Here is a 23933-nt window from a genome sequence, read left to right on the forward strand (position 1 = left end):
TTCTGTCTGTTGTCCTCCTCGTCTCTCTCCACACTGCAGCGTCTTTGTGCTGCAGAAACCTTTTCAAAGGGAATACTTTAATACTTTGATTAAATGGAACATTTTCACGCGCTCCTTTGGATTCATGCAGGATGAGATCCGGGTTTGGGTTTGTGAGCTGCAGCTGCACAAGTGGAGCTACGCAGCTATTCCAAAGATTTGCATTGAGTTTCATCCAACTGCAGATATTCAAAATCGTTGCTCCAGGAAACATTTTAAGAGTTGCAATAAATTACATTACGTACCCAGAATGTTTTGCTAGTAATACTTACTGTGATGTCATACTAGAGGGAAGGACGCTGGTTACTTTTGGACAGGTTTCCATCTGGTTCCTTGAGTTTAAGCTAAGATAGCCGGCAGTCGTTTGCACTATTGTACTATTTATGAAGAATATAAAATCTTAATTATCATTTGATATACAATTATTAATATAGGTAATCAGATTGGCTCATATTCAGACTTCTGCACTGACTCCATCTTTATGATTGTTAGTGGCAGATATTCAGAGACTTGGCAGGACTGGGGGCAGTTCAGCGACTCGTGACTCCCTCTTATTGGGGGCCAGATATTAGCTGTTTACATGCGTATTCATTCAGCAGCCAATTTCAGATGCACTGTGTTCATAGATCACCCCTCATTCTCCCTCGGCGTCCCCCAGGTGAGAGTCAGAGGGAGTTTATTGGATTTCACCCTCTGCTGCCTCACCCGCCTGCCTCTCCATGCAACTTGTTCATTAAATGTTCCACTCAATTGGCTGAGATTGGTTGTGATGTCTGAGTAAGCAAGCATGGCGCACCCCCCAGGCCACCGGGTGTTGACTGATGCTCTGTGATGAGGGAACATCCTTCTTCATGTCGTCACACAAACGTGGGCTCCATCGCGCTGCTGGAAGCCGTGTAGAGGATGAGACCCCCACCCCCACCCCCCAACCCCCCAGGTCTTGTTGGACTGTCGTGACAAACCTGTTTGGTCTTCATGTTGTCTTGTTCTCTATGTCGTCCTCTCCTCCTGCCTCTTAGTGTTCTGGGCTGCCCCATCGCCAGAAAGCGCCGTCTGGAAGAAGCAGAGGTGGAGCAGGAAGCGGAGGCCGAGCGGCCCGCCTCTAAGAGGAAGGCCCACCCCCTGAAACTCGCCCTGGACGAGGGCTTCAGCGCCGAGAGCGATGCGAGCAGCGAGGCTGAGGGTGAGGGAGAGAAGGATGAGGAAGAAGCAGACGAGACCAAGGAGTCGTCGGAGGAGGAGATGACGAATGAGCTGACGAAGGATGAACAGACAAACGGAGGGATGGAGAAACAGAAGGAGGAGGAAGAGGAGGAGAGGAAGGGGAAGACACTTGGAGCTGATGAAGGTAGATCAATTTATATGAACCACCATCATCCCTGGTGCAATACTGTCTGTCTAATGAATTAGTCTGTAGGCCTTTAATAATTAATCATCTAATCATTTAATAATTATTCATCTACATTTGGTGAGTAAATGTCAAACTGGTTTGAATGTCTGCTGTTAGATGTTATAGTTTGGCTTTTTGGTTATTAATGAGACTAAAATAAATCATTCGAAATTTGGGATCACATTGGGATGCCTTTTTTTTTGGTTGGTCATACATTCAATAACATTTTACATTAAAAAAAATATTTACATCATACAAATGCTTGATCCGCCAATCAGGCAATGAAGCCCAACAGTTGGTTGTGAAAGAGAACAACAACAAAAAAACTCTCAAAAGTCCAAACTGTCTAAAATATACAAGGCTGGAAGGAATTAAAATGATTTGTTAGTTTAAAAGAAGAAGTCTTGTTTGACTTACAGCTCAGTCATAGGTATTGCTCAAAGCAAGATTCATGATGTGTGACCTCTTCACCTGTGTTTCCACAGAGGAAGAGTGTGTGATCATCGAGCCTGAGTTCAGAGCAGCGCCACCTACAGCCGGGTGTCTGCCTCCCTCTCAGAGTGCCCAAGAAGTTGCCAGCTCTCTCCTCCATCTCGGCCAAGTCTCCAACAACAGCTCTCCGGCTACGCAGCAGCCTGATGCTACTGAGGAAGAGGAGGATGTCACCTTTGCTGCTGAATGGGTCAAAGAATTAAATGACGAGGAAGAAGAGGAGAGACTTTCCCTCGGAAGCCAAGGTTCAGAGTCGTCTCCTTCTCAAAAGGAGGTAGCTGAGGAGGACTTGGAGGATGGCCAAGAAGAGTGCCCCACAAAGATCGACCACGTTGTCCAGGAGAGCCACCAGGTTCCTGAAGATGTCCACCATGAACAGATCCTAGCTGACGAGGAGGAAGAAGAGGAGGAGGAGGAGGAAGAGGAAGAGGAGAAAGGGATGGCAGCACCAGCACAACAGACCACTTCAGCAGAAGATAAAGTGGATGAGGAGAAAGAAGAGGAAGAATGTAGGGAGGTGAAACACATTCTCTCCATTTCGGATGTGCCAACTGCCATCTGTACAATCACCAGCACTGCAACAGCTCAGGGAACCCACATCGAGGCGCAAGACCACCGAGTCAGGAGTCTGGAACACTACACATCACAGGGGGGCAGCCCCCCTGGAAACCATGAACAAGCCAGTCCACCATACAAGCATGACTCTCATAAACGTAGTCCCCTTCAAAACTACAAGGCCAGTCCTCCTTTAAGCTACAGCTCCCACGGGGCCAGTCCACTTGAAGACTACTTTCCCAACATCATAGCCGAGAACTATAAGATCCACAAAGCTTCGTCCCCAGAGTCTCCTGACATCATCGAGGTGCACTCAGATAAGTCAGACGAGAGAGACTTCGACGACATGGACGGGGACGACGAGCACGACGACGACGAAGACAGTCTATCCCATCGTTCCCCTCTGACAGGCGAGTCTGAGATGTTTGACATAACCCGAGGGAATCTGGGTCTCCTGGAACAAGCGATCGCCCTGAAGGCAGAGCAGGTAAAACCAGCCGGACCGAGAGAGTTGCTCTGTGGCCCAGATCTGCACCACCAGCGATACATTACCATGGATGACAGGCCCAAGCACCTGGACGCCCTCCGCAAGAGCTACTTCAGCAAAGGTAGGACACGTAGAAGGTAGGGCACAGACACATGTCCAGAGATGTCGTCATTATTCATGGGTGTGCAGAGTTTTTACCAAACAGACTTCTATCTCTGATCTGAGGTAAACCTGCGCAGGCAACCGTGTGCTGAACCTAAAGCAAACAAACGAAGCGTACCAGTTAAACAGCGACAAGTCGCTGAGCCCCACTCTCCTCCACTGTGACGGAGATGAAGTGGTTCCACATGAATAGACTCCCTTGAAGAGCTGAGAGGAAGTGCTTGTCGAGCGAAGCGACAACCGTCAGGGAAAGAGAGGCGACAACATGTTGGAGGGAGGAGGAAGAGCAGCAGATTGTTCCTCCGTCAGCGGTGGAGTGTTTGTTTTCCTGCTGCATGTGTTCGGGCCTTGTGTTTCACAGTTGGCACGCTGCCCACTTGTCATGCTCCTCACAGTACAGCAGTAGTGTGATTACATGGCTTGTAGTGCTGCCCTCTCCTTGGCCTCAGCTCCCTCCCGTGGTGACGTTCCCGTTCTGCTCAACACTAATTAGGAGATGCATGTCTCGTTAACATTCAATTTGAAGGCCAATAGAGCATCACACCACCCTCTTGCTCCTTTTTCCTCTCTCCGGTGCCACTGATGCTGGCTATTCTCCCTCCAAACGGCAGTAGGAAGGAGCAGGCATCTGACCATGCCTAAATCACAGCTCCTCTGTTTCCTCCTGATGCATTTTTATATGTCCAAGATCTGAACGCGATCACTGAAGTGGGAGAGGTACAATAAGACCTCGAGATACGAGCTGCTCCAAAAATGAGCCCGTACATTTGTTCAACATACAAGCGGAAATCCGAGATATGAGTCATCCTTTGGGACATCACCGCTAGTTGGCGGATGGATACAACATCAGTGAGACCGTATCTCGTTCTCGTAGGTGGAGTAAAGACGTAGCTCGTGTGTTCTCGTGACTTTTGCGTTTCTTTTCATTCTTTATCGTTGTTTACGTAACTTATATATAATTACTTATACCCAGGTAAAGTCTGCGTGTCTATTGGTTGATTAAAATGTTGTTGTTTTTTTCATAATTTAAGGGGTTTCGGACTGTTTTACAAGACTAAACGGACTAAAATGATGTTGGTAATTTTTAACAGTTAAATGTTGATTGATTTACGATCTCAGTCACATTATGGATTAAACTCGTATCTCAAGGTACGACTGCAGCATAAATCTTCATGCACGAGTAGATGCACTCAATCCAGGTTAACTGCAATACTTTGCCGAGACTCTTGAAAGCGTCTCGGCTAATGCTTGAAACACATTGTCCGCTTTACTCAGATACATAAGACATGAGCAGCAGATACAGATGGGGTTGCTTTTGTACAGCTGTCTGAAATATGTCTGGATTTCATGCTTAGCCAAGCAGACTGTCTGATGGCATTAACCACTCGCTTTTGTCCTGGTTTTTCATCCCACCGTCTCCGCTCCCGTTCTCTTCTCTCCCTACATCTCAACACTTCTTTTCACCTCCTATCTATCCGACTACATCCAGAGAGCAGCAGGCCAGAGAAGAGGGAAATCAAATGTCCCACCCCAGGGTGTGATGGGACAGGTCATGTGACTGGTCTTTACCCCCACCACCGCAGCTTGTCAGGCTGTCCGCACAAGGACAGGATCCCCCCGGAGAGTGAGTTTTCTTCCACAGACGGACGAAGAGTGACAGTGTCAGACTTTCACAGCGTGTTCACCAGTTTAATCACTATTTCCTGGCGGTTTAGAAGCCAATCAGGAGCCACTACCTATCAGGATGTCAGACTGTGACATCACCTTTCTACATACTGCTGCTAGACGATTCCACCAGGCACTCAAAAGAAACTAAGAGTTAATAGAAATAAAAATTTTAACCGTTTCACTTTTTCTGCAGAAATATTTCAGATCCATATCCGGATCATCTGACTGTAGGCAAGTTTAAATCAGGCGTGGGTCAGTTTCCTGCTGCTCAGTGGTTCTGGTTCTCGTATTTCTGCTGGTATTGACATTTATGGACTGCACAAGTTTGATCCACTCCCACAGGGGTGAGAGCGGATCAAAAAAAACCCCAAAACACTAGGAGGGTTGTATTTTGCTATAATGACATAATAAAATGTGGCAGTGTTTATCATCTTCACTTAACTGTGTGTGTGTGTGTGTGTGTGTGTGTGTTCTCAGTTCTAGCCATGCATGAGAACGTGCTAAAGTGTCCGACCCCTGGCTGCACTGGTCAAGGCCATGTTAACAGCAACCGCAACACCCACCGCAGGTATTCCTCCACACTGGATCAAACTGTTTCTGTGCAGCACTGCATTGTGAGCTCGTGTATTTCATGCATAAGGAGTTTTGTCTCTGTTGGCATTTTTCTCTCACTCGGATATTCATGTATGTCATATATGTATGCAGTGTGATCGAGATTAATACGGTCAGCAACATGCTCTCCGTTTGAAATTCATGTTGCCTCTCCTTCATCTTCCATCTCTGCAGTCTTTCTGGATGCCCCATCGCTGCTGCAGAGAAGATGTCCAAGGGCCACGATAAGCCTCACCTCTCTCAGCCGGGCAGCGAGCTCAAAGGATGTCCCAATGACCGAGTCTTAAGGTGGGTCATCCAAACACTGACCCGGGTGGAGTTGTGTTAACGTTGGCTTCGACTATCTTCACATTGTGTGATGTTATACATTCTGTGGAATCTTAGAATGCAAATTTGAGGAATATTCCAAAAAGGCTTTTGGTTCAAATAGTTGATTAAAGGTTATTGGAGGTAGTTTGAATTGTGTGGAGCTCATTTTAACCCTCCAATTCAACTATCTAACTAATTACTGCTTGATATATTCAGTTTCATATAGGACACTTGTAATAACCCTGTAATGCCTTTTGTCAGTATGGGAGCTCCATCAGTACGATGGGGTGGGAAATAACAAGGTATAGCCAAAGTAATGAGCCCTTCACCAGCTGACATAAAAGAGCTGTCGCCTTCAATTCATGCCCTCTTCAGGGGTAGTTAGTTCTCAACTCAGTCTCGGAGGGACGGAGGTGGTCCTGACCTTGGCTCTGGTGAAGGTCACCAGGAGTGTAGCTGGTGGATCGCTGCCCTCACCTCAGATCCGCCGCGTCTCCGTTCGTGTCTCCAGCCGGTCGGGCAGCGCGATCCTGGACTTAAGAATGATAATTAACAGCAACCAGACAGCGGTATTATGCTAAGTCTGCTCTCTTCCTCATTGGTATTTTAATTAATAATGCAGCCGATAAGCTAATTATGCATGTTGTAGGGGCATTGCAGGGGGAGTAGGAAAAATAATTGCTCTCCTTGAGGAAAACCTAATCAATGGTCAGACAAAGCATCAGGAATTAAAACATAATAAGGCTCGCTTTGATTTTCTGTCTCGTATTTTTATTAAAATGAGTTGAGTTGTCGGTGATACGAGTTCCTCATGAGATCCACTCTGAATGTATGAACCACCCTCCACCAACCACCCTCCACCAACCACCCTCCACCAACCCCCCTCCACCAACCCCCCTCCACCAACTGCCCTCCACCAACTGCCCTCCACCAACCACCCTCCACCAACCACCCTCCACCCTCCACTAACTGCCCTCCAACAACCAACCTCCACTAACTGCCCTCCACCAATCACCCTCCACTAACTGCCCTCCACCCTCCACTAACTGCCCTCCACCAACCACCCTCCACCAACTACCCTCCACTAACTGCCCTCCACCAACCACCCTCCACCAATCACCCTCCACTAACCGTCCTCCACCAACCACCCTCCACTAACCGCCCTCCACCAACCACCCTCCACCAACTACCCTCCAGTAACTGCCCTCCACCAATCACCCTCCACTAACCGCCCTCCACCCTCCACTAACTGCCCTCCACCAACCACCCTCCACTAACCGCCCTCCACCAACCACCCTCCACCAACTACCCTCCACTAACTGCCCTCCACCCTCCACCAACCCCCCTCCACCAACCCCCCTCCACCAACCCCCCTCCACCAACCACCCTCCACTAACTGCCCTCCACCAACCACCCTCCACCGACCACCTTCCACCCTCCACTAACTGCCCTCCACCAATCACCCTCCACTAACCGCCCTCCACCCTCCACTAACTGCCCTCCACCCTCCACCAACCACCCTCCACTAACCGCCCTCCACCAACCACCCTCCACCAACTACCCTCCACTAACCGCCCTCCACCCTCCACTAACTGCCCTCCACCCTCCACCAACCACCCTCCACCAACCCCCCTCCACCAACCACCCTCCACTAACTGCCCTCCACCAACCACCCTCTACCGACCACCTTCCACCCTCCACTAACTGCCCTCCACCAATCACCCTCCACTAACCGCCCTCCACCCTCCACTAACTGCCCTCCACCCTCCACCAACCACCCTCCACTAACCGCCCTCCACCAACCCCCCTCCACCCACCCCCCTCCACCAACCACCCTCCACTAACTGCCCTCCACCAACCCCCCTCCACCCACCCCCCTCAACCAATCACCCTCCACTAACCGCCCTCCACCCTCCACTAACTGCCCTCCACCAACCACCCTCCACTAACCGCCCTCCACCAACCACCCTCCACCAACCACCCTCCACTAACTGCCCTCCACCAATCACCCTCCACTAACTGCCCTCCACCAACCAGTCTCCACCAACCACCGACCACCCTCCACCCTCCACTAACTGCCCTCCACCAACCAGCCTCCACCAACCACCCTCCACCAACCACCCTCCACTAACTGCCCTCCACCAACCAGTCTCCACCAACCACCGACCACCCTCCACCCTCCACTAACTGCCCTCCACCAACCAGCCTCCACCAACCCCCCTCCACCAACCACCCTCCACTAACTGCCCTCCACCAACCACCCTCCACCGACCACCTTCCACCCTCCACTAACTGCCCTCCACCAATCACCCTCCACTAACCGCCCTCCACCCTCCACTAACTGCCCTCCACCCTCCACCAACCACCCTCCACTAACCGCCCTCCACCAACCACCCTCCACCAACTACCCTCCACTAACCGCCCTCCACCCTCCACTAACTGCCCTCCACCCTCCACCAACCACCCTCCACCAACCCCCCTCCACCAACCACCCTCCACTAACTGCCCTCCACCAACCACCCTCTACCGACCACCTTCCACCCTCCACTAACTGCCCTCCACCAATCACCCTCCACTAACCGCCCTCCACCCTCCACTAACTGCCCTCCACCCTCCACCAACCACCCTCCACTAACCGCCCTCCACCAACCCCCCTCCACCCACCCCCCTCCACCAACCACCCTCCACTAACTGCCCTCCACCAACCCCCCTCCACCCACCCCCCTCAACCAATCACCCTCCACTAACCGCCCTCCACCCTCCACTAACTGCCCTCCACCAACCACCCTCCACTAACCGCCCTCCACCAACCACCCTCCACCAACCACCCTCCACTAACTGCCCTCCACCAATCACCCTCCACTAACTGCCCTCCACCAACCAGTCTCCACCAACCACCGACCACCCTCCACCCTCCACTAACTGCCCTCCACCAACCAGCCTCCACCAACCACCCTCCACCAACCACCTTCCACCAACCAACCTCAACCAACCTCCCTCTATCCTCCATGACCACGGGTCATACTTGCCTGTGAACGGGTTAAATGATGAGGAAGGTGACTCCTCTCCCTCCTGCCTCTTGGCCCCCACCCTGCCTCCTTAAATTCCCTCTCGCCTTTCTTTCTCACCCACTCTTCTCACCCCCCCCCCCAGCCCTCTGCCTCTCCGTGGCATATCAGTGAATTTATGCCAACAGGTCTGACAAAAGCCGAGGCTCTCCAGGAAAATGAGAGAGAGCTTAAAGCTCATAAATTCCATGCTGTACAAAATGCAAATGTGCCCTCTGCTGATAAGAGAGCTTTTAATCCTGCTGCACTCTTGCTAAGTACACTGTTGCCCCTATTTTTACTCTGTCACTCTACCTCACCCTTGTAGTCACTCACTCTCCTTTCTCTCCTATTTATTTTTTCTGTTTATTGTGTGGCTCTTTATTCCATCACTCACTCTGTTCTATTCTATTCTATTCTATTCTATTCTATTCTATTCTATTCTATTCTATTCTATTCCTTTGTGATCTTTGCCTAACCCCACCCTGATGTCCTGTCACTCCCCACCCCAGGCCCATGTGCTTTGTGAAGCAGCTAGAAGTGCCCCCGTATGGCAGCTACCGGCCCAACATGGCGCCGGCCACGCCCCGTGCCAACCTGGCCAAGGAGCTGGAGAAGTACTCCAAGGTGTCCTTCGATTATGCAAGCTTCGATGCTCAAGTGTTTGGGAAGCGTATGCTTGCTCCAAAGATGCCCACCAGCGAAACGTCACCCAAAGCCTTCAAAAGTAAGACAGGCGTGTGTTTGTTCGGTGGGTGTGGGTGTGGGTGTGGGTGAGGGTGAGGGTGAGGGTGAGGGTGTTTACGGAACAAACAAAATCTATAGTGGAATTTTACAGGCCAGCAGATTTTTAACTTTTCTGGATACAGGATACAGAAGAGCTGAAGAGCCCCACCAGTCACCGCTACCGAGGAGGTCGTGCTTCCACTCATGTCTGCTCTTTGTTAGCCCATCGGTTTGTTTGTTTATTTGTTAGCCAATCGGTTTGTTTGTTTGTTTTTAGCCCATCAGTTTATTTGTTTATTTGTTAGCCAATCGGTTTGTTTGTTAGCCCATCAGTTTGTTTGTTAGGCCATCGGTTTGTTTGTTTGGTAGCCCATGGGTTTGTTTGTTTGTTTGTTTGTCTATTAGCCCATGGGTTTGTTTGTTTGTTTGTTTGTTTGTTTGTTAGACCATGGGTTCGTTTGTTTGTCTGTTAGCCCATTGGTTTGTTTGTCTGTTAGCCCATCTGTTTTTTTTTGTTAGCGCATCAGTTTGTTTGTTTGTTCGCCCATTGTTTTGTTTGTTTGGTAGCCCAACAGTGTGTTTGTTATACATTGGTTTGTTTGTTTATTTGTTATCCCATTAGTTTGTTTGTTTGTTAGCCCAACGGTTTATTTGTTTGTTAGCCCAACGGTTTATTTGTTTGTTAGCCCAATGGTTTATTTGTTTGTTAGCCCATCAGTTTGTTTGTTTCTTAGCATGACTAGAAAAACAGGGATTGGAAGAACTTCGTTTTGTCGCGGATCCATACAGATTCTCCCCTTACTAAAACTAAGACCCCTGAAACAATGTCCCTGGGATGTTGAGGGGTGTTTGGGCTGCGGTGATCAGATGTGTGTGGGATCATTCATCGGTGGCTGAGGTCTGCATCCGACTGAAGGCCGTTCTAACTGTTCTGTGTGTAATCTGTACTGAAGCCCTACGCACCTGATCTTTGACTCATCTTTGAGGTGCTGATAGTTAATGGATTTACTATTACTATACTTTATTCACATCCAAAGGAATAAAATGCTAGATTTAACATCCAGACATAAGAGTTGTATTGATTTCTCATCTCTCAAAAATAAACAAATGATGATCTGTTTTTGTTTTTACATTTTTCTGTTTAATTTGAACCTGATCTAAAGCTGACATTCTCTCCCCCTCCAGCCAAGCCCCCGTTCCCCAAGTCTCCATCGCCCAGCCTCAGTCTCCACAGTTATGGTAAAAGTCATTCCTACGACTACTCCCATGATGCCGAGGCGGCCCACATGGCTGCCACTGCCATCCTGAACCTGTCCACACGCTGCTGGGAGAAGCCTGAGAACCTGAGCACCAAACCCCAGGACAAAGTAAGCTCACCTTCCCTGTCTCGTTGCCCAGCGTGACGAAGAGAATGCATCCATTTACTCGAGACGTGCGATGGATCTGTCGGGTGGGGTGATGTCACCATCGTCTAGTGTTACTCAGGCCTTCAGTCCTTAATGATTATTGGCTGATTGTTGTGTAGATAGAAACACAGCGAGTGGGGCTAACAGTGGGTGTGCCCTCGCCTCTCTTCTCATCATCCCCCCCCCTCCCCCCCATCATCTCTGCATGAATTTATCATCGGGAGACATTGGCTTACAGCATTAGGATGGTGTTGAGATGCAGTTGCATCACCTCTCACGTCCTCTTTCATCCCTCCATCCCACACACTTTTCATGTTGTTATTGAATATGGCTGACTGCCAGTACCCTGGATTACTTTTCCACCAGGTAGCCCTTTTTCATTATCTACCGGACGAATCTCTCACTCTCTTCTTCCACCCCCGCTGCTTGTTCTTTTATTTTATTTTCACATCTCTTTCTTACTCTGTCTCTCTTCCTCAAAACTCACCAAATCCCCTCTCTCATTCTGTCTCTCTCTCTCCCAGTCCCTGTGAATAGGAGATGTAATTAGAGCACCACTTTCCCCCATATTGTGATTTTCTGTAAACCCTTTTACCTCACAGAGGAGACAAAGTGACTACTTCATCATTTTTCAATTTCCTGACATGGTTTTAGGAAGATAAAAAGTGAAGATTAATATATCTGGCAGCAGAGCAGAGCAAGGTGTTGCTCAGCAAGGCACTGATTCAAGAGCACCTTAGCACACACTATTACAGCGCGCATCAACCACAGACTGATCTCAAATCAGCTTTGGAGCCGGTTGAAATCCAATATTGAAACATTGGAACACTGAGCTCATCAACCAGGGACGCTTCTGGGAACCGTTCCCATTTTTTTCTCAACCCTTTGATTTTTCTGGCCCCTGACCAGCCCGTACGAGCGCCATTTTAGATGAATGCTGAAAACATGGCTCATCTCACCCATTTGTTTCTGGTAACCTGCCAGCGCTATAATAGAGATGAACCGATGAACCAAGCTGTTGGTGCTCATATTCGCAGAGTACATCAGATGTCTTTACTAGCATGTTAAAGCCATAAAGGGAACGCTGTGAACTCAAACGTACAATCATTTTCAAAAAAAATATAAAAACAAAGACTGCATACATTTCTTACAAGCAGGTAACAGAAAAACATGTTACACGTGTGTGTTCTCTCCAGGAAATGGACATCGAGGTGGACGAGAACGGCACTCTGGACCTGAGCATGAAGAAGCCCATCAAACGCGAGGGCAGTGTCTCCGGCGCCAGCCCAGACGTCCGCTCCCCGGACCCTTCGTCGTCCTCCTCCTCTTCACTCCTTCACTGTGGTAGCAACGGAATGACGTCACCCAACTTGCACTCCTACAAGCAGGAGGAGTGGGACGGACCTCTGGATTACACCAAACCCAACCGCCAAAGGGAGGAGGAAATGGACGAGGTCAGAGCAGACGGACGCGTAGACGTGCCGAACGCGTTGCAACCCCGTTGTTGTTGTTCACAGAGGAAGTGTTGCAACATAAATAACAACAGAGAAAATCCCCCCTAAGCTTTTTGAATTAGACACTCTTGTTTACATCACTTCGTCTTTCTCTTCTTGCCTTTGCCTCGTTTCCTGTCCCCTTGTCCTCCCACTATTTATTTATGTTCTTTGCTGCCGTTGCTACACGGTTAAAACATTGCACTGTGCAACAGAGGTGGTGTGTCAGGTGCATTGCACCATCCTGACTTTGGCATATGGTAATTTTTTTTTCCTTTGAACTTTTTCAAAAGAAGTATAAAGGGTTTTGAGTTTAAATTTTTCATGAGGACACTTTGCATCACTTGTCTACAAAAGAATAAAAAATGACGAGAATAGAGATTTCTGGTATTTTGAAAAAAGTTTATTCGCATGCAATTATACAAGCTAGTGCAAGGAAACCATCGATCAATCCAATCTGAACTTGACATTGACCCTCAGAGCAACATGTTAGGTCACGTTTAAGTGATGAGAGGGTTTAACGGCTCACTGGGGCTCCTTTGGTTCCTCCTCAGATGGAGCATACGGGCCAGTCCTTCATCTCGTCCGACCCAGAGGACTGCGACATGATGCAGGACTGTCTGGAGGACAGGAAGTACCCCGGAGAAGTCACAACCCCGAGCTTTAAGGTCAAGTTTCAACCCAAGGACAGCAAGAAGGAGCTGCTCTCGTAAGTCACAAGTGTCGGGCCACGCCCACCAATGGCAGCCATGTTTGTGACCTTGTTCTAGTGTTAGAATGGTCGGTTTTGTGGCCGTTATAAAAATACAAAGAGTGGACAAATAAATATTGTCACCTGATGATGGTAGGAAAATATTAGAACCAGACATAGTTGCATATGGTGATGATAATTTAATGAATATTAAATGACTGTATACAGACTTCTACATAAGACCGTTTAAAAAATAATTGGGTGTTTTATATTTTTTACTCTGTATACATTAGATAACCAGTGCATAGTGAACATGTGGGTAGCCCATAACCAGTAACCCAACCATACTATGGACTAAAGCACAGAACACAATCATCATCATCATCATCATGATGATGATGATGATGATGATGATGATGATGATCATGATGATGATGATCATGATGATGATGATGATGATGATGATGATGATGATGATGATGATGATGATGACCATGCTCATGATCATGCTCATGATCGTCATCAACATCATCATTAACATCATTATCATCATCGTCAACATTATTATCATTATCGTCATATAATGATAATTATAGTGATGATACTAATAATAATGACAATAATAATAATGATAATAATAACGATAATAATAATAATAATAATAATAGCTATTATTATTATTATTGTTATTATTATTATGAAATAATGATGTTGATGATGATGTTGATGATGATGTTGATGATGATGATAATCATCAGAGGAACATTAATATCTCGACAGCATTTTTTAGAATCAAATCTCTGGTCATGAACTACTCCACACATTGTCAGTACTTTAGAAGGGTTGGACGTTACTGTCCATACGATGACAATACGAGGCTAAAACACTTTAATGTCTGTAAATTTAGTCCGAGTGCTTGTAATTTAGTCCCGTCCCTTGCTTCCTGTCCTCTGTCCTCACCCTGTCCAGATGTCCCACACCAGGCTGTGATGGCAGTGGTCACATCACTGGAAACTACGCGTCCCACCGAAGGTAAGACAAAGGCAGACAGACACAGTCCTACCACTCTACATAGACTCTCTATGTGTAATATTAGCTCTCTTTAGACCGAGATAACACAAAGAATACCGAGAACTAATTGAAATGTTTGATTTGATGCTGACATACCAGCGGTAATAATGTGTGGTGAGACCAGGACTCATTGCCTTTGATATGAATCAGTAATTTACCTCCTGCCATCTATCCACTTCCTCCTAAATGACCTTGGTATATCTTGCGTTCTTGATTTCCCCTCTAATCCTTTCTCCTCTCCTTTCAATCCCCTCACACTCCCCTTTCTCTGCCTCCTTTCCTGCCACGTCTTCTTCTGCCCGTCCTCTGCTCTTTCTCCTTCCTCTCAGTCTGTCTGGGTGTCCTCTTGCCGATAAGAGCCTTCGGTCCCTCATGGCGGCCCACACCCCTGAACTCAAGTATGTCTGCTCTACACTTTGACTGGCTTCTGGCTGCCACTGACACATCCGACGTCCGACGTTTCGTTTCACTCACATTAACTCGTCTTTTGTTGCTGGCTGCTGCCTCCACGTCTCTCATGGTGTTTGTTTCTGCCTCTGGCTTTTGGACTATGCTTGCTTACATTTCAATCAATTCATCTAAATGTGAAATGAAACTGTAGTACTGGAGTTTAAATGAAATATCTAACTATTAGTTATGTGAAGATGAGCTGTGTTGATGGGCGGCGATGTGGACCATCAGAGAAATGAGCTGTTAGTGAACTTTTTTATGGTCTGGACTCAGGAGGTAGTGTCAGAGCAGAAAAGACTGGCTGATCCTATTGTTTACAGTCAGGCTGGATGGATTGATCCATTTCAACCATTGAGCATTTGGGTTTTAACCCTATAAAGACAAATCTATCATATTTCAGGATTTTAATACTTCTACATCATAAATTTAGCATTTGTTCCCTCGAAAAAACCTGATGTATACAATCACACACGTGCATCTGCATTTTCTGTTTATCAAAAAGTTATACTGATTAAAGTTTATATATTCAATTTTTTTGTATTTTTGACAAATTTGGCAGCAGGTTCCATTAGATGTTATTTTTTAATTGTTTGATTTTTCTCCCAATTATTTCAAAAAGCTTGCAGCTTGTGTGTACATGCACTCGTTTTAATGTTAATCCATTTTATTCATTGTATTTATCAGTTAAGTTTTACATTTGTGTTGTGTAGAGAGGATACTGCTGTGATTGATGTGGCTGTCAGTCAAAACCTCCTACAAATCAGCTCAGCTAACATTAGAAGTTGGCAAAAACCCGACATATGGGAAACTATAGAAAGTGACGAATGCTGTTCCAACACGAAACATGAATGAAGTTTGTTATCTCTGGTTTTTCGTACGCCAGAGAAACATTCACACCTTCCCTGTGATGAATACAGTGTGATGAATCGGTTTAATCCAACCTCCAACTGAAGCATCTCAGCAGAAGGCTGAGCCATCGGACTAAATTCACTCTTCAACATCTTTCATGGTCGATTGTAGACAAACACAATAAAGTTATTCAAAGTCAAAGAAAAGAAAGATCGAGAAAATGAACAGCGTGAAGTGGACCATTTTCTCATCTCCATGGAGCCAGTGTTGTGAACACATCCCACTCAGCGTCAGTGTTTGTGTGTTGTGCTAACCATGTGTTCAGATGCTAAATGTCTCTTTGCCCTCCCCAGATGCCCCACCCCGGGGTGTGACGGCTCAGGTCACATCACAGGAAACTACGCCTCCCACAGAAGGTAACACCCAAAAAAACACAGTTACACTAAGACAGTATACACACTCACACATACACACATACACACACACACACAGACTGTCACACACACATACACACACACACACACACACACATATACACACATACACACACACACAGTCAGAGAGGTCTAGTGACAGCTCATGCTAGAATTAGACAGGGATGACATATTTCCATGTTACCACACCAATATCCTATTTTCGGCCATGCTAGGCGTTCTGAGTGGAGTTTGGTTTGTAATTTGGACGTTAAGATTATTCTTCCTCATCTTGTTCTCTTCCTTTATGAAGCAATCACAGACCTTTTTTCAACCCTATGCTATCAACTCCATACTTTCTGTTTTCAGTCTCTCTGGGTGCCCACGTGCCAAGAAAAGTGGAATTAAAACTCCTACCAAGGACAACCAGGAGGACTCCGAGCTTTTAAAGTTCGTACTGCTCAGAAAGCCATAATGTCTGCTTTTAGCGAGACTGACGGTAAAAGTAAAATGCAATAAAAAAAAAAGAAAGAGATAGAAAGGAAAGTCACTGTGAATCATATGCAGAGGTATATGCCCCCATGATTGAATCAAACGATCAGACCCTGACTGATGGGAAGCTACACCTACTGCTGGTACTGATTCTGAAACACCAGAGCATCATACTGGAGATCAGCTCGTGAATACATGAGATATACAAGAGTCATATTTCATTTGCACACAAAACAGTACCTTTAACAGACTGTTGATACCATTATGTGTTAACCTTCATCGTAATATCATTAATTGCTTCAATGATGTGTTAAATATGTCCTGAAATGAATTTGGCCCAGTAGAGAAAGCATAAAACATAAATCTTTATTCAAATATAATCAGCTTTCTCTACCTTTTACAGTTTTTTTTTTTTTAGATTGTCTTGTTTAAATCATGCACTGTCTCTATTTCTGGCCTCACCACCTGTCCCTGTCCTGCTGCTCAACCCTCATCCTGTCGTTTCCCTTCTTTGCTTGGCTCCCTGCAGATGCCCGGTGCCGGGCTGCGACAGTCTGGGCCACATCAGTGGGAAGTACGCCACACACCGTAGTGCCTACGGGTGTCCGCTGGCAGCCCGCAGGCAGAAAGAGGGCCTACTCAATGGTACTCCCTTCAACTGGAAGGCCTTCAAGACAGAAGGGCCCACTTGTCCCACCCCAGGTTGTGACGGCTCTGGACACGCAAACGGGAGCTTCCTTACACATCGCAGGTGCCATCACCTTTCCTTTTACGTAACTGATTGTTGGTCTAAACATTAGAACTGTGATATAAAAACCTAAACATCTTTTCCTTGTTGGCGGCAGTAGCTCAGTTCACAGACTTGGCTTGGGAACTGGAGGGTGGCCGGTTCAAGTCCAGGGTGGGCTAAAGTCTTGAGTGTGAATAGGTAGCTGGAGAATTGTCAGTTGATCTCCTGAACTCTACCAATATGCCCTTGAGCAAGGCAGCCAATACCAAAAGTTGCTCCTAGGGGACCATCTCTCCCCCACTGGGAGGATTAAAGGCTTGGATTGTCTTGTCTTGTCTTGTCTTGTCTTGACTTGACTTGACTTGACTTGACTTGACTTGACTTGACTTGACTTGACTTGTCTTGTCTTGTCTTGTCTTGTCTTGTCTTGACTTGACTTGACTTGACTTGTCTTGTCTTGTCTTGTCTTGACTTGACTTGACTTGACTTGTCTTGTCTTGTCTTGTCTTGTCTTGTCTTGACTTGACTTGACTTGACTTGACTTGACTTGACTTGACTTGACATGTCTTGTCTTGTCTTGTCTTGTCTTGACTTGACTTGACTTGTCTTGTCTTGTCTTGTCTTGTCTTGTCTTGACTTGACTTGACTTGACTTGTCTTGTCTTGTCTTGTCTTGACTTGACTTGACTTGACTTGACTTGACTTGACTTGACTTGACTTGACTTGTCTTGTCTTGTCTTGTCTTATCTTTAGATCTATAATTGTGTGTCATCTGCATACCAATAAACATTTGTGGTGCACATGATGATGCACATAAATAAAGTTAACAATGATGGTCCAAACGTAGAAGCCTGAGAAACTTCATGATTAATGTTGTTGTGAATTGTCAACATACAAGCTGTGAGCAATATGATAAATATATCTTAAGGTAACTTGTGCAATTCCATTTATGCCTAATGCCTAAAATGTAAGAATCTAATAGGACAAGTGTAAATACATCCATTGATGTAAATGGTGATTTTTAGCTTTGACCAGTGTTTAGCTCTAACGCCTGACTGGACATTTTCAAATAAGTTTTTGTTATGAAGAAAATCACATGACCTACAAGCAGCAGCTTTCTGGAGGATGTTAAATTACAGATAGTATAAAGGACTGCGCTAAATAACCTGGTACTGTAATCAATACAGATTGATCACATCTAACAGAAAATACAGATTGTTGGAGCAGCTTTGTTAGGATGGGGTCGAGGAAACAGGTTGTTGGTTTAGATGAATAAATGGTAGAGTTTAGCTGGTGAACATCAATAGGAGATTAGTGGAAGTGGTTTAGTGACCCCTTCTGCTTGTCACCCCCCCAGCCTCTCAGGATGCCCCAGAGCCTTGTACGCCAAGAAGAAGGCAAAGTTCCCTGTAGAGGACTACCTGAGTACCAAGTTCAGAGCCGGAGACGGTAAGATGTGGTGCAAATAATTCTTTAAATAAATTTGTATGTGGGCCAGAATATGCAGATGTGCATGAATATAATTATTTATGAGTGGAAAGTCAATGTCTATTGTTTTCAAGAGAGTGAGAGTTGGTCCACACTTCAGAAAACATCTTCCAACCCTGAACTTTGTCTTCAACCTCAATAATTTAACTGTGAAAGAATTATTAGACATAAAAAGTAAAGTAAAACATAAACTCACAAACTGGTGTGTCAATTAAACCGTCCTCGTGTTTTAAAATGAGAATAATCAGTCCCAGTTCCTTTTGTTAACGTCTATCATCTCCTTTAGTTTTGGACAACGATGATGACATCAAGCAGCTCAACAGAGAGATAAACGACCTCAACGAATCCAACAATGAAATGGAGGCTGACATGGTCAACCTGCAGACTCAGGTGTGTGTTCATCTTTGTTTTATTCAACATTTTACATGGACGGATTCCAACATGACAGATTTATTTTGTTGACTTCAGTGTGAGTGTTTGGAGACGAGCTGCTGGGATTTAGACTAGAGATGCTCTGAAACATCACAAGATTCTGATAAATTCATTTCTTCAGATGGATGATAGATGAATGAAACTATCAGCGGCGTCAGAGCCTGCCTGTGGAACACTAGTGTGTAACAACTGGAGTGTTAGCGTCGTGTGAAGTCGACCGCGAACACGCATCTTACTGTGTGAATAATCTTTTAACACTGCCAGCTTCAGCCCTGCCTTTTGTTTGCTAAATGTTCAATCAAAGTCGTGTGATCTCAGTGTTTGAACACTGTCTAACACAGGCACGGGCAAACTACGGCCCTCGGGCAATTTTCTGTAAACTATATAAATTTTATTAAATAAATGCAGTTGTAACATAATTTCTGCAAGAGTCCTCGCATGTGTATGTTTTGCCGCCTGTTACATGTCAAAACCTTTTATATAAAGATTTTTAGAATTGGAGTTGGAACATGGCTTCCTGTTGGAAACTAGCATTGAAGTTTACATTGTGCATCGTTTCACCCAAGAGCTGTATAGCTTTCACAATAGTCAACTGATATATTTTGTTTCTTTTTTCTTTTTGTCATTTTTCAATCTGTCTGTATCAATATTTATGTTTTTTGACAAGTTGGTCAATTTTATTTTATTTTTATTTATTTTTTAATTTGATTTTGAATTATCTTCACTGGTTGTCAACTGATCTGCTCGGTTAAATAACGATTAAATTAAAGCATTTTTTTAAAAAAAAGTTATAGCCTGGAATCAATTAAAGTCCTTACCTGTGGGGCTCACAATCAAATATGAGCACCACACCGCGTTTCATTGCTCCTGGAACAGCTTATCATAAAATAGAGAGTAAGCATATATTTACAAAAATCAATCAATAAAAAAGAGGAGGTGGAATTTCATGGGGGGGGGGGTATGTGTCTGTTGTTAGCATGCTGTTGCCAGATAAGTCCATGAATGCAAAGTAGTCTAAAAGACATCACATGAATTATTGGTTCCAGTCCCAAACCGGGTGTTATAGGTAGAGATTAAATGAGGGATTGAACCAACACACAATCACAGTTTGGGCGTTACTACGTAACATTGTCACTTATATCTTTTTCATTTTCTAAAATAAAATAAAAAAAAACTTACATAAACTTGATAAATTATGGTTTGTTTGTTTTTTTTCAGGTAAGTCAAATATCAGTCAACTTGCACTTGGAATTTATTTGTACAGTATTTTCTGCACCATAAGGCACACTGGACTATAATGGCATATTCTAAAACATTTTCATATACAGTGGTACCTCTATTTACGAAATTAATTGGTTCCGGATGAAATTACGTAAGTAGAAAATTACGTAAGTAGAGACGCGTTTTCCATGCAAATACCCTAATCTGTTCCAAGTGCCCCAAAATTTCGACATAAATGTTTTATAAAGCATAAAAATGCATCAAAACATTTAACAAATACATGTTATGATTAGATTATTACCCAATAAATGAGAGTTGTCCTCCTTCTGAACTTCTCCAATCACCCACGCGATGCCTTAAACTCCTTAAACTTCCTTTTGTTTTAATAATGTGGTGATTGTAGATGCATTACGGCCATATTCTTTGGCGAGATCAACCAAACGCATCCCTTTCTCATGCTTTTCTATGATCTCTTGCTTAGTTTGTACGGGCAAAAAAAATCTCTTTTCTTCGTCTTTTCTTGGGGTCCATAGCGAATACGTACTCAAAAAGTTATTGTATTTGCGCAAAACTATCAGACTACCTCACGGGTCGAGTGACGAATGCCGAGACACTCCGTAAGCACCGATCTAGCTCCACACAGAAGTGGAGTGGCATCCCTCTTAGCCAATGGGATGCCAGGAAGATACGTAATAGGTAATAGCCAATGGCAGAGCAGCTATGAGAATGTTGCGTTCAGGAGCCTGTGGGAAATTCAGGAATCAGCCGATACTGTGTTTTTACATTACGTAAGTCGAAATTTCTTTCGTAAGTAGAGGTAACATTTTCCCGCTGACAAATTTCATAAGTAAAAAATTTCGTACGCACGTGTTCCCGTGCTAAAGCGCTGCTGTGTGTGTGTCTCAGATCTCCTCCATGGAGAAGAACCTGAAGAGCATCGAGCACGAGAACAAGATGATCGAGGAGCAGAACGAGGCTCTGTTCATGGAGCTGTCGGGCTTGAGCCGGGCTCTGATCCGCAGCCTGGCCAACATACGCCTGCCACACATGGTGAGAGACGTACGAGCGTGCACACACACACACACACACACACACACACACACACACACACACACACACACACACAGTCCAGACCCTCTAAGACAAGTTTATCGATGTACAGTAGTCGGTGTGCTTCAGCGTGAATGTCGTGCTTTATCCAACATGTAGCCGCTGTTTACCTTCTCTGTCAGTTGAGACTAGTTGTTGTTTGTACCACAACAGGAGCCAATCACTGAGCAGAACTTCGACAGCTATGTAAACACCCTGACCGACATGTACACCAACAAGGACTGCTTCCAGAGCCCCGAGAACAAGGCTCTGCTGGAGAGCATCAACAAAGCTGTGAAGGGCATCAAAGTCTGAGGCTCAACACACACACACACACACATGCATACACACACACACACAAACACCGCAAACTGTCATGACGTGCAGGAGATGGGAGTGACAGGGAGATGAAGGAGAGATGTTGAAACATTCAACACAATATATCATAAATAGAATTTAAAACAAAAACAAAAAAAAAACAAAAAGGGAATTCAGGTTTTTTAAATAAACGGCAATTTTAAAGAAAAAAAAAACAAACCAACAACCCAGGGAGCACTGTGTTTGAAGAAAAAAGTGACGCGGACCAAAATCCACACCATGCTGCTGCTGGGATTTGGGAGGATGAACAGATCTTTCAGCCAGAGTGGATGGAAAAGACAAAATAATGTTACTAGAAACTGTATCTGGGGTTTTGACGTGCTGTTTGTTTACCTGTGTGGTCTCTTTTGTGTCATTCACTGTTTTTTGGAGAGCGTTTCACTGTCGGTCGGTTTCCACTGACGTGTGGATGGACGTGAACGCGGGAGCCGGCCAACACGGAGTGGATACTGATGAGCTGTCCTGTAGCCGACGCCGTGATGGGTGTGCATGCGTGTGTGTGTGTGGGTGTGTGCGTATGTGTGTGTGGCAATAGGAAGCACGCATCAGAGTGAATTTGGTGTGCTTTGTGGGATTATTGCTGTCAGCGGTGCAGTATTAATTCACTTAAACTGGGAAAAATCCTCTTCAAGCCAGGTCAGGAGACAGATCCAGGATCAGCGTAGGGCGTTTTCTTCTCTATGAGCGATCATGATGTGAGGAGAAGCAGAAAACCCGTTTCCTTTTTCTTTTTTTAAAACTGGAATAATAATAGTCATAGTGTGCATACATTTCAAATTCAGTTTGTCATATCAATAGTATTTATCAACATAGAAATTGCACTTCATTTCAAATTAATAGTTTTTGTGGTACAATTATTATTGTTATATATGAATTATTTAAAAATTGTGAATTTTTAAATTGTAACTTATTGCCATTTTATGTTACTGAGGTTTATTTATTTGAAGCAATCTATTTATTAACTTTGTTTCGTAAACGTTCACACACACACACACAAAAAAAAAAAAGCATCTTCACTGACGACCGCGGTCGAAGCCATGTCCGTACTTTAAGAATCAGTATCGATGACTGACGAGGCATATTCTGTTTTTGAGTACTTTTTAAAAAAACAAACAAAAAAACCAACCTTTTTAAGTGGAAATGTTTTATAAACTGACAAAATTTTAATAATTTTACAAAAAAAGTTGTGTTTTTTTTGTTTTTTTTCCTCTTGTTTGTTTTCATTTTGTTATTGCTACATCCAGAACCCGACTGCGGAGGTACAAAAAAAGAAATTTATGTATTTATTATTTATTTAATATGAAAGAATTTGACTGATATGGCTGTATATGTATTTTGTTATTTATGTGCGTGATGTGATGGTTGAGTCTGAGTAGTCTTAAAGATCCACTTGCTAATATTTAAATAAAGAAACAAAATCAATATAAACACTGTTTGATTACTTAGGCGTATACCTGTAGACATACCAGCAGCTGATTGTAAAGACAAAAACACAACGAAAGCCGTCGCTGTTTGTCGCATCCGGTCTGTTTGCTTTTTTTGTCAGGTAAAAACCAAGAAAAGCTTCAAAAAGTTGAAACGTTACCTCTCCCAAGCGCTTTGTAGCGGCCATACTGGCTCACCCTAGACTTCTGTAGTACCAGAGATGCTCCAGACGCTTTCCTCTTATCTCTTCTTACGTTCATCAGCACAAAGGTACGCATGTGGAGCTCCTGTTCCAGCCCTGGTTTAAGCTGGACGTGTGGCTCAAAAAACACAGTGACCTATCCAGACCTTGACGATTCTGTAGGATGGCCTAAACTCCTTTCAGATTAACATACACACCCTTGTAGCCTTACTCTAGATTTTAATTTTATGATGCACAAAGTGCCACGAAAATAATAATAATAATAATAAAAATTTTTAAAAAAGAACTCACTTTCTTTCCTGATTCTTCGCAAGTTCTGCAATGTAACAATGTCTGGTCCTGGGGAGCGACCATAGCATCAAGAGAGTGGTGATTGTTTCAGATGCCTTTATTTCTCTGCCAAGATGGCCATTACTACACGATATATACATTCTGTATAAATAGATTTTAAAGATACTATATATATGAATATAAACATACATATATTTTTCCAGTGTAATTGTTGCTCTTCTTCTCATGTATTACCTTATCAATGGAGGACTTAGCTGTCCAGAGGAGATGCGAGGGGTGTGATCAGCGGGAAGCAGTTACACCTGATTAAATACCACTAAGACCTG

At 44.8% G+C, this 23933-nt stretch overlaps 1 protein-coding gene across 3 annotated transcripts in view; it reads left to right on the forward strand.

Annotated features, from left to right (window-relative positions):
* Nucleotides 1-23531, forward strand: part of myt1b (myelin transcription factor 1b) — a 100785-nt gene extending 77254 nt beyond the window's left edge. The window contains exons 6-23 of one of the 3 annotated variants that reach the window (XM_068341705.1): nt 1059-1387; nt 1915-3084; nt 4615-4749; nt 5271-5361; nt 5580-5693; nt 9274-9488; nt 10673-10854; nt 12090-12347; nt 12941-13095; nt 14047-14109; nt 14478-14546; nt 15801-15863; nt 16230-16310; nt 16882-17103; nt 18439-18530; nt 18856-18959; nt 21129-21272; nt 21486-23531. In XM_068341705.1, the coding sequence (XP_068197806.1) occupies nt 1059-1387; nt 1915-3084; nt 4615-4749; nt 5271-5361; nt 5580-5693; nt 9274-9488; nt 10673-10854; nt 12090-12347; nt 12941-13095; nt 14047-14109; nt 14478-14546; nt 15801-15863; nt 16230-16310; nt 16882-17103; nt 18439-18530; nt 18856-18959; nt 21129-21272; nt 21486-21626 (3628 nt within the window). In that variant the 3' untranslated portion in view covers nt 21627-23531. The remainder of the gene's footprint in view (nt 1-1058; nt 1388-1914; nt 3085-4614; nt 4750-5270; nt 5362-5579; nt 5694-9273; nt 9489-10672; nt 10855-12089; nt 12348-12940; nt 13096-14046; nt 14110-14477; nt 14547-15800; nt 15864-16229; nt 16311-16881; nt 17104-18438; nt 18531-18855; nt 18960-21128; nt 21273-21485) is intronic. The other 2 variants (XM_068341706.1, XM_068341707.1) reach the window with 2 other exon arrangements.
* The last annotated feature ends 402 nt before the right edge of the window (nt 23532-23933 follow it).

Source organism: Antennarius striatus, chromosome 2, assembly GCF_040054535.1.
Source record: "Antennarius striatus isolate MH-2024 chromosome 2, ASM4005453v1, whole genome shotgun sequence".
NCBI lineage: Eukaryota > Metazoa > Chordata > Actinopteri > Lophiiformes > Antennariidae > Antennarius > Antennarius striatus.